This window comes from Podarcis muralis, chromosome 6, assembly GCF_964188315.1.
Source record: "Podarcis muralis chromosome 6, rPodMur119.hap1.1, whole genome shotgun sequence".
Taxonomy (NCBI): Eukaryota; Metazoa; Chordata; class Lepidosauria; order Squamata; family Lacertidae; genus Podarcis; species Podarcis muralis.
This window is the reverse complement of record NC_135660.1, coordinates 27,963,940-27,974,802: the sequence shown is the minus strand read 5'-3', so window position 1 is coordinate 27,974,802 and position 10,863 is coordinate 27,963,940. Positions and strand designations below refer to the sequence as shown.

The 10,863-nt window shown below is 44.3% G+C and overlaps 2 protein-coding genes across 4 annotated transcripts in view; both read left to right on the top strand.

The window, feature by feature from the left end:
• The first annotated feature begins 1,554 nt into the window (after positions 1 to 1,554).
• Positions 1,555 to 6,958, top strand: RNF7 (ring finger protein 7). Of its 2 annotated transcripts, none has more exons than XM_028731182.2 (3): positions 1,555 to 1,857; positions 3,780 to 3,827; positions 6,474 to 6,958. In XM_028731182.2, exons 1-3 carry the CDS (start codon positions 1,687 to 1,689, stop codon positions 6,528 to 6,530), a joined length of 276 nt encoding a protein of 91 aa, XP_028587015.1. In that variant the 5' UTR covers positions 1,555 to 1,686; the 3' UTR covers positions 6,531 to 6,958. The 2 variants fall into 2 exon arrangements, with proteins under 2 accessions (XP_028587015.1, XP_028587014.1); XM_028731181.2 differs by having other exon boundaries at positions 1,583 to 1,864.
• Positions 6,959 to 8,795: 1,837 nt separating this feature from the next.
• Positions 8,796 to 10,863, top strand: part of GRK7 (G protein-coupled receptor kinase 7) — a 42,694-nt gene continuing 40,626 nt past the window's right edge. For both annotated transcript variants that reach the window (XM_028731183.2, XM_028731184.2), the window contains exon 1: positions 8,796 to 10,411. In XM_028731183.2, the coding sequence (XP_028587016.1) occupies positions 9,809 to 10,411 (603 nt within the window). In that variant the 5' untranslated portion in view covers positions 8,796 to 9,808. The remainder of the gene's footprint in view (positions 10,412 to 10,863) is intronic.

Here is a 10,863-nt window from a genome sequence, read left to right as displayed (position 1 = left end):
GTGAATTCTTCCAAGTGAAAATCAGGCTTTCATAGGTGCATATAACAAATTATGGCAAAATTTTGAAAAGGATAAGTTTCCTGTCCTTGGTCTCAAAGCAAAGCATATCCTCCTGCTTTACTGGCATCGTACACATGAGCGGCCACTTAAGTGGTTAGTGTGTTGGACTAGGGCCTTGAGACCTGGGTTCATATCTGGACTGGGGATGACCTTGAGCCAGTCACTGCCGCTCAGTCTAACCTACCTCAGCGGGTTGTTGTTGGGATTAAATGAGATGGGGGATAACCACCTTGTCCACCACCTTGAGCTCCTTGGAGAAAAAGAGCTATAAATGCATTACACCGAGTAAATAAACATGGCAACATACACTCTGGTCTCGTGATAAAAGGAGGCACCCTCTTTTTCCATACATATATATGAGCAGCTCAGGGCCGGATTCTGATTTGATGAGGCCCTAAGCTGCTGAAGGTATTGGGGCCCTTTATATGTCCAGTTGTTTTTTTGTGTGTTGAATATATTTGTTGTTGTTGTTTAGTCGTTTAGTCGTGTCCGACTCTTCGTGACCCCATGGACCAGAGCACGCCAGGCACTTCTGTCTTCCACTGCCTCCCGCAGTTTGGTCAAACTCATGCTGGTAGTTTCGAGAACACTATCCAACCATCTCGTCCTCTGTCGTCCCCTTCTCCTTGTGCCCTCAATCTTTCCCAACATCAGGGTCTTTTCCAGGGAGTCTTCTCTTCTCATGATGTGGCCAAAGTATTGGAGCCTCAGCTTCAGGATCTGTCCTTCCAGTGAGCACTCAGGGCTGATTTCCTTCAGAATGGATAGGTTTGATCTTCTTGCAGTCCATGGGACTCTCAAGAGTCTCCTCCAGCACTATAATTCAAAAGCATCAATTCTTCTGCAATCAGCCTTCTTTATGGTCCAGCTCTCACTTCCATACATCACTACTGGGAAAACCATGGCTTTAACTATACGGACCTTTGTTGGTAAGGTGATGTCTCTGCTTTTTGAGATGCTGTCTAGGTTTGCCATCCCAAGGAGCAGGCGTCTTTTAATTTCGTGACTGCTGTCACCACCTGCAGTGATCATGGAGCCCAAGAAAGTAAAATCTCTCACTGCCTCCAATTCTTCCCCTTCTATTTGCCAGGAGGTGATGGGACCAGTTGAATATATGCTATATGGTAATTTATGGACCTCATACCTCCATACAAAACACAAAACACTATTGCTGTATGTAGGTTTTATTTATTTGTTTTTTATCTTATATTTTGGAAATGTACATCCAGGGGTTTTTTTTCTTTAATTTTTTTGGGGGGGTCCCCAAGAGAGTGGGGCCCTAAGCTATAGCTTGTTTAGCTTATACATAAATCCGGCACTGCAACTGTGCATATACAAAAGCTGGAGACGGCGGCACGTTTCCCTGATTATTTAACACGGCCTATATCGGAGAATTTTGCGCCTGTGACACAAGACACTGCCCCCCCCCCCATGTTTCTGCGGTGAGGCTTGCAAATCGACCCCGCACAGAGCTCAGGCCCCGTCCCGCGTTAGGCCTCAGCCCTCTCGCCACCGCTGGGTGGTGGTAGAGCTCCGCTCCGCCGCTCGGGGAGCCAGGCGGGCGGTTAAGCGAGCAGCGGCTGCCGTCGTCGCCTCCGCCGCCGCCTCCTCCTGCCGCCCCCAGCCATGGCCGACGTGGAGGACGGGGACGAGCCGGGTGTCTCGGCTCCTCACGCGGGTTTCTCGGGCTCGAAGTCGGGCGGCGTCGACAAGATGTTCTCGCTGAAGAAGTGGAACGCCGTGGCCATGTGGAGCTGGGACGTCGAGTGCGACACCTGCGCCATCTGCCGGGTGCAGGTCATGGGTAAGACGAGGGAGCGGCGAAAGCCGGGCCCCGGAACAAAGGCCTCGCTCAGGAGGCGGCGGCGGCCTCCTCCGTCCTCTCCCAGAACCAGGCGCCCTGGGCGGGGTTGGGCCGACCTAGGCATCGTCTTCTCCCTGTGAGGGGTTCCTGAAGTGTCTTTTCTCACCCCCCACTCGGGCAATATTCGTGTTTAATTTTCTCGTGGTTTTTTTGCGAAGGTCGCAGGGCGCCGGCGTTTCTTCCCCCCGGGTAGGAGGGAGGGGGAACAGGCCTTTTCGTCTGCTGCTTCAGGAAGCCCTGCCGACGCTACCGGCAACTCTAAACGGTGCCTAAACATGGGCCTTGATGAGATAAGGCCTGCCCTGCGCCCCTTGGGCCAGAGGAGAGGCTCCTGGCTGCTTTCCTATGCTCAAGTATGGGGCCTTCCGCCTGAGCATCTAGGCCGCTGTAGACAATGAGAGACCTAAAATAAAAATGGTTGGAGCATTTCTATTCTTTGTTTTAAAGAGAAGAACATGCTGCTTGCTCCTTTTCGATCCTAACGCAGCCATAGGATTCCGAGGTCCTAACTGAGGAAGCAAACCACCACCACTGCCTTCCCTCTTTTTCATAAGACTCTCTGGGTAGATTCGATGATTCTGTTCAGGATAAGATTATGAAAGGTTATGCCTGGACGTTAACAAGTCTTTTAAGAAGATATCACCATGGGAATGCAGTAAGATTTGTTACAATGTGCATACCCATGAGTAAGCTTGTGCAAAATAAATGAATTGGCTGGTTTTCACATTTGGTAACCAAATATCGCCCTTATGAACTGTACATATCACTAGAGCAGATCCTATATCCTATCCTTCAGTGCATTTTTACAAGTCCTTTTTTTCTATTTGCTGTTGTTCCTGAAGATATATGTGATTTAATGTGTCTGTAATAAAAGGATGCTGTCTCTGACTTTGAGCATCACTATATGTAAGATGCTTTCTTAGTGCTGCATCCATTTTCATGGTGGCACATCCCACTCCCTTTCTGGCCTGAGGGCAGCACTGGTTAAAGCTAAGCTTTCTCTGTGACCAGTGCCTATGGACAATTGGCTCCCTAAATTGGTAGAATGCCCATTCATCTTTTCACCAGAAGCAGTATTAATTTTTCTTTTATAATATGTATGCTTAAATTACACATTTGGGTGACAGCAATGAAACCCTGTGGAGTTGTTTCCAAAATGTTTACGAATAGATATCCTCCAGTTACATTTTCTTCCATTTGAGGTGTTTTTGTAATAACCATAGAAGTAACAATGTGGCTGTGTTTGGGGGACAATTTCCCAAAGCAGTCCAGTGTACCTTACACAGAGGCATACTGTCAGCACGGACTAGATCATAGATTTGTGGAGGGTGTCAAGAGGATCATTTAGTTCAATCCCCTCCGCCAATGCAGGAATTTTTAGGGGGCTCCTGAGGCTCAAATCCTCAACCCTGAGATTAAGCATTTCATTCTCTACCAACTGAGCTAACTCGGTGTATTTGCTCCAGGGCATTCTTCTAAGAAGTGATGTGTTAGGAAGAGGAATTACTGCACAGTGAATTAATTTACTACTGGATTGTTCACTACATTTCTCCACATAGTCCTTCAGACAAAGATGAGATCACAAAGAAAGCAAACTATTAATTATCAGTGTGAACCCTAAATTTTCTAAAGTAAGTTGGAAGAGCCAAGCTTTTGTGGTGTGGAAGTGGCTGAGTTAGTGGAAGGTCATGTATTAGGGTAAGTTTTAGATTAATGATCTTGAGGTGCTTAGATTACATGACACAGTATGCGCGCACCATTAAATGTTTGCCAGTGACTCTAGATGCTTTGGAAACACACTTTTCAGAGCTGCTTTCAGAACATCATACTTAGTCTTGTCCTTGTTTACATCTAGATGCCTGCCTTAGATGTCAAGCTGAAAACAAACAAGAAGATTGTGTTGGTATGTTGTGATTTCATTCTCTTGTTATTCAACCAAAGGCTTTTTCTTAGTGGGGTGCTTTTTAAAGTTTCAGCTAAATAGCTCATATTTTTGTGCAATAAAATTCAGGAAAGCTTCATTAATGTAAAATGACATACATTTGTATAAAATACTTGGCCATAGGAAATCTGCAATTTGTCTTTTATGTATGGGTATGTAGCCATGAAATACTAGTTACATAAGCTAAAACATTTGATTTAGTGAGGTCTGTTGTATCTTCAGGCATTTTTCATAAAAATGGTTTGTTGAAAGAAATCTTGGGATCTTAAAACAAACAAAAAATTGGTTTCACAACATACTTTTACTTGCTGATTTTGAGGTTTCAAGGGTGCTGTTTTTGTATTGTGCTTTTTATTAAAATGGGCATTAAAAAGTTGAATTCTTACCACCACTTATTTGTATGTATTCCAGACTGATTTTGCTTTTAAAATACTGTAGATGTAGAAAGTACTGAGTCTGATATTTTGCACTTAAGCACGTGGTAATTTTTGTAGCAAAGCACTATCAACTGCTAAAATGCATTAACCAAGAACATGAAAAGTGGTGCTGGGTTGAAATCTTCACATAGAAGAAATTTGCAATACTTATTTTTAACATAAAAATGTATACCTCAGCTTTTAAAAGCAAATAGTGCAGATTCTGCCTGGTATTCTGGAAGTATATTTTGGATGGTCTCCACACAATAATAATAGCTTTTGGTGCTGATAGCGAAATCTGTAAAAGTGAAGTATTTGAGTAAGAAATGCTAATAAGCTTAGACAACAATTCTTCATGTGCTGTAAAGTCTTAAGGCTGCTTTGAACTACTTTGGCACACCCAAATTCTCACATGCTCAGTCAGACTCTTGGCTTCCTTTCCTTGAACAAGTAGATTTATCCCACCATTCCAAGGCCATGTCCCAAACCATTCTGTGTCATTCTGGGTGGCATGAACGCCTGCTGTTCAAGAAAAAAAGGTATTTCATTATATCTGGAAGACACTGCTTTGGAGCATAGGGAAAAAGAAAGTGCACCCTCTTTGAATTATGTGGTTTTACATATGAAGACATAATAACAATCGTCTGTTCCTTAGCTGGTCTTAAAATTAAATAAATACAATCTCAGATGAAATGGAAAAGCTATGTGTGTAAAACTAAGTACACCTAATGATGTACTTCAATTGCTTGTAGAACTACCTTTAGCAGCAATAACTTGAAATAATCATTTTCTGTAGGACTTTAACAGTCTCACATCATTGCAGAGGAATTTTGGTCCATTCTTCTTTCTTAAGGTCCAGCACAGCATTTCACTTGTGTTGAGGTCTGGACTTTGACTGGGCCATTGCAACACCTTGATTCTTTTATTTTTCAGCCATTCTGTTGTAGATTTGCTGGTGTGCTTAGGATCCTTGTCCTGTTGCATGACCCAATTTCAGCCAAGCTTCAGCTGTAGGGCAGATGGCCTCACATTTGTCTGTAGAATACTTTGGTATACAGAGAAGTTCATGGTTGACTCAATGACTGCAATGTTTCCAAGTCCTGTAGCTGCAAAACAAGCCCAAAGCATCACCCTTCCACCACCATGCTTGACAGTTGGTATGAGGTGCTTGTGATGATATGCTGTGTTTGGTTTCCACCAAATGTGGCGCTGTGCATTATGGCCAGACATCTCCACTTTGGTCTTGTCTGGCCAAAGGACATTGTTCCAGAAATCTTGTGGTTTGCTCAGATGCAACTTTGCAAACCTAATCCGTGCTGCCATGTTCTTTTTGGAGAGAACAGGCTTTCTCCTGGCAACCCTTTCAAACCAACCATACTTGTTCCTTCTTTTTCTAATTGTACTGTCATGAACTTTAATATTTAACATGCGGAGGCCTGTAGGGCCTGAGATATAACTCTTGGGGTTTTTTGCAATTTTTCTGAGCATTGCAGGGTCTGACCTTGGGGTGAATTTGCTGAGACATCCACTCATGGGAAGATTGGCAACTGTCTTGAATGTTTTCCACTTTTGAGTAATCTTTCTCACCGTAGAATAATAGACTTAAAATTGTTTGGAGATGGCCTTAGAACCCTTCCCAGTTTCATGGGCAGCAGCACTTGCTTCTCTAAGAGCATTGTGTCATCTTTCCTCCTTGGCATTGTGTTATAACACACCTGAATGCTCCAGACCAGCAAACTGCTAAAACGTTGGCTTTCATAGAGGTGGGCACACTTACTGATGATCAATTAAGTGAGCATTTGATTAGCAGCACCTGTCTGCTACTTGGCCTCTTAATTTCTATGGAAGCAGTAAGGGTGTACTTAGTTTTTCACACATGTTTTCTCCATTTTGGCTTTATTTATGTTAAATAAATCAGGACATGGTGTGATATGTCATGTGTATGACATATCTGAAGTTGTATTTACCTAATTTTAAGACCTGCTAAAGAACAGATGGTTGTTATTACATGTTCATATGTAAAACCACTGAATTCAAAGAGGGTCACTTTGTTTTTCCCATGACTGTCTAGTTGTTTACAAAAAGCAAAGTCCTGCAGCAATACTGAATATATATTGAGATAAATGCTAGCACTTTGTATTCGTTCTAACCATTTCTAACTTGCTTAGTTTTCTTCTTCTTTTTCTTTCAGTGGTCTGGGGAGAGTGTAATCATTCCTTCCACAACTGCTGCATGTCACTGTGGGTGAAACAGAACAACCGCTGCCCCCTCTGCCAACAGGACTGGGTGGTTCAGAGAATAGGCAAATAAAAGCACTGGCAGTTCTTCTTTGAACTTCTTTGGAATGATATGCAACCAAAGGCATATTCCCCCATGAACAAGGGGAGCATTCACGACATGGGAGAGTCCATTTTATTTATTTAGGTTTTATGGAGTTGGATTTGAAATCTTTGTGTTGGTCTGTGGGATCAGCGTGGTTTCATCAAAAACATTAGATACACAGCGTTGAAGAATGTATCTGAACATTTAGTGTGAACTCTGTACATTTGTTTAGGAATGCTTTGGAACTTATGAGGCCCACAGTTATCTATGTTCAAAGCAGTTCCAGTTAGAAATGCCACTTATTTTCGTCTGAACTGAGGAATTCAACTGAAATAAATAGTTGTTGGCGATGCATTTGTTTTTGCTTTTTTGCTTTCTTTCATTATGATAAAATATTTCCTTTAGGTATTTATAAATATTTGTTACTTTGGCACTAATAAGGTTAAAATTGATATTCTTAAATATGTATTTCTCACAGATTTCTCGTAAGAACATAGGAAGCTACTTTATACGAAGTGAGAGCCTTGGTCTGTCTGGTTCAGTATTGCCTACACTTACTGGCAGCTGCACTGCAGGGCTTCAGGCAGGAGTCTCTCCCAGCCCTACCTTCAGATTGAACCTGGGACCTTATGCATGTACCTACGGGACTGCCTCTCCCGGTATGCCCCACGGAGAGCCTCAAGGTCCATAAATAGCAACACCTTAGTGGTCCCAGGCCCTAAGGAAGTTAGATTAGCTTCAACCAGAGCCAGGGCCTTTTCAACTCTGACTCTGGCCTGGTGGAACGCTCTGCCTCATGAGACCAGGGCCCTGCAGGATCTGATTTCTTTCTGCAGGGCCTGTAAGACAGAGTTGTTCTGTCTGGCCTTTGGCTTGGAGCCAATTTGATTTCCTCCCCCTCTTTCTTTTTTCTTTTCCATTCTCCTGCGATGAGGTTTCAATATTTTAATGTATTTTAATTTTGTTTTTAAGTTGTATTCATTCAATTTGTTTTTATTATTGCTTGTTAGCCGCCCTGAGCCCGGCCTTGGCTGGGGAGGGCGGGGTATAAATAAAAATTATTATTATTATTATTATTAAAGCAGGGGCGCTACCACTGACCTATGGCCCTTTCTCCAACACTCACTCTTGAACCTTTTACCCTGTGAAGTGCTTGCCAGGATCCATATACTTGCATGTGTATGAATTTTCCCTTCCGGCTGTATCCCATTGCAGTGCAACAATTCCTATGCCAGACGGTCCCCTTAACCTTCAGAAACACTTTGTGGATAGCAGGACAGGTTGTGGAAAGGGGAGGGGCAGGAGAGCCCCAGTGCATTTCACATGTAGCCCTTTGGATCGTGATAATCATTTATTACATATTTGCCCTCCCGCCCCCTTAGCAAACAAATAAGCAAGCCCTGTTCTTAATTATAATCAAGATGAAACCAATGTGAGTACAGTGGTACCCCGCAAGACGAACGCCTCGCAAGACGGAAAACCCACTAGACGAAAGGGTTTTCTGTTTTGGAGGCGCTTCGCAAAACGAATTTCCCTATGGGCTTGCTTTGCAAGACGAAAGCCCATAGGGAAATCTCCGGGACAGCGGGGAAGCGCAGCGCGTCTTCCCCACTGTCCTCGGACCTCCTCCCGCCGCCCGGCATCGGAACGAAGCTCCGATGCCGGGCGGCGGGGCGGGAACGCCTTCTCCCGCCGCCCGGCATCGGAACGAAGCTCCGAAGCCGGGCGGCGGGGCGGGGACACCTTCTCCCGCCGCCCGGCTTCGGATGGCTTTCCTGAAGACTTGGGGTGGGAGGAGGGTTTTCCTTCCCACCGCCAACATTCAGAATGCAAGTAATGCAGAATGTATGGTTGTTTTGGCTACATGCCTGAGACGGCATTGGGACTTGTTACTTGCTTAGACAGATCACCACAGTGATAAATGCAAATGAGAACAGGAAAAATGACCTTTGAAAATGTTTTCTTCTTCTAACTGGAACACAGCAAAGGCTGGTCCTACTGTGCATACTGACCCCTTGGGACAATTGAAGTGTGACCCCTCCCCTCTCCGCTCCCCAGCACTGGAGGTGTGAGAGTTATTAAAATAAATCACAGCAATCCTTTGTAAAGAAGTGTTAGGACATCTAAATATAGGGGTCACTACCAGCTCCCATTGTAATCTCATTAGTTCTGTCAGAATCAGGGAAGAATCAGGGAAGAACTGAAGTAAAAACTTAGTTTCAAGTGGGCTTTTCAATTTCAGGAGCCAGAATTGTGACACCCGACTTATATTTTGGAAATGAGAATCAACTTCTGCCATGTTGCGAAGGAAACAGACTCTCTTGTTCTGGTTGTACACGGGATCATCCTTATTTTTAGAGCACCAATTATTCTTCACTTGCTTTTTCTCTAAGCCGATTTGGGTTCCTTCAGAGGGAGCTGTGCCATGACAACAACGAAGATTTTGTGCAGTATAAAAGTGCAGCTCACAATACTGTTATTTCCCTGGGTAGCATCTATCTGTATGTTGAGGTAGATTTTCACTCTAGGACTGAATGGTGCATTTTAAAAGAAATCTGACTAAACCCCTTGATACTTCCTTCTCAACTTGCCACTTCAAATAATGATGTGGTTCCGAAGAGAGCTGTCGTTTTTGCTGAATGTTTTCTTTTGAAGCACTGCAAAACACTGAAAATCTCAAATTCCCTTTTAAAAAAGCCAGCTTCAGAGCGTGCAGACATGGTGGACGTGCTTTGGAGAATCAAGGTACCGGGGATGGTGGGCAGGAAAACATCAGCTCTGTGAAAGGGCATGATGCCATGTGTTCTCTATGGACCTGGGGTTGAAACTGAGGTCAGAGTGGTCTCAGGCCTGTGTGAGGAAGAGTAGGAGCTGAGTTGAGAAATGTACGCCAGATAGTTGTGGCAGCCGTGATGAGGTCCTCCTGGGCTGTCATCCATTTAGCTATAGATAGCAAACCCAAAGCTCCTTAGAGAGAAACCTCTTACCAGCCACTTTCCACAAATGGTACATACACCTAAAGGTACTTAGTGAAAATCCTTGAGAGGTATTTAATGCTAAAGTAGTCGGTCTCCCTAACATGTGTTTGTAGCCTGCACTTACACTCAGGCAGTGGCGCAGGGAAAGCCATACCAAGGCAGCCACCCCAAGGCAAGCCAGTGTTCTTGCCCCAGTGAGGCTCTGCCACCCTAGTACATCGCCAAGATGTGTGACATGGGGGGACTGGATAACCTGATCGCCAACACAGCATACCTTGAGGCCAGGAAAAGCGGAGATGTGGATGCCAAGGAGATGCAAAAAAGACGCAGGAACCTAGCTCTGCCCAAGATTGAGGAATGTGCGGAGATCAAAAAGTCTCTGACTATGGATTATGAGTCCATTTGCGAGCAACAGCCCATTGGCAAGAGTTTTTTCCGGGAATTCTTGGAAACGGTGCCTGAGTACCTGAAGGCCAGAGAGTTTTTGGACGAAGTGGTCGCTTGGGAGCTGGCAGAGGACCACATCAAGGACAGCTACCTAGAAGGCATCGTCAACATGTACTTGAAGAATTGCAGCAACAGCTACCTGAAATTTCTCAGTGCAGACTTGTCAAGCAAGTGCCAGGCAGCTGGCAAGGATGATTTTGAAAAAGTCACATTATCAGCCAGGGAAGAGACAAATGCCTATCTCAAGGGGAAACCCTTTGATGACTACCAGACTAGCCCATTCTTTGATAAGTTTGTGCAATGGAAAGGCTTTGAGCGGCAACCTATAAACGAGAAGCTCTTTGACGAATTCCGAGTACTAGGCAAAGGAGGCTTTGGAGAGGTAAGGAGCTATTATTTCATCTCCTGGGCAAGCAGATAGGCCTAGGCCATGCAATGAATGGCCTTTAGCAGGCAACAGGCACTGGGCAACTTGCCAGTCCTCTGTATGCGCAAGATCTCTTGTGACGTAAGCCCATATTCAGCCTTTTCTCTGATAATCTCCTCTGCACTAACATGTACTCAGGAGCATTAGGCAGGGGTTCATTTATTTTTCACAACTATCCCTTCCTCCTTGTTCCTCAAAATGTCTTACATGTGGTTTGCTTGCTTGTTTAATTTACAGTATTTTTATACTGTCCAGTAAAAAGTTCTCTGGGCAATGTACAGTAAGTGTTAAGAACATAAATTATGCAAATAAGACATGAGATGAAATAGGTTTCCCAATGGAAACACGGCTGCTACTGCGGCTCCATTCATTCCTTTCAAATAATCTACAAAGCGTTGTAGAGAACC

Bases quoted from the DNA above. Each gene is read 5' to 3' on its own strand.
- RNF7 (XM_028731181.2), top strand. From the start codon at position 1,687: ATGGCCGACGTGGAGGACGGGGACGAGCCGGGTGTCTCGGCTCCTCAC. The intron at 1,865-3,779 runs GTAAGACGAGGG...GTTTACATCTAG, and splicing joins CTGCCGGGTGCAGGTCATGG to ATGCCTGCCTTAGATGTCAA. The intron at 3,828-6,473 runs GTATGTTGTGAT...TTTTTCTTTCAG, and splicing joins CAAACAAGAAGATTGTGTTG to TGGTCTGGGGAGAGTGTAAT.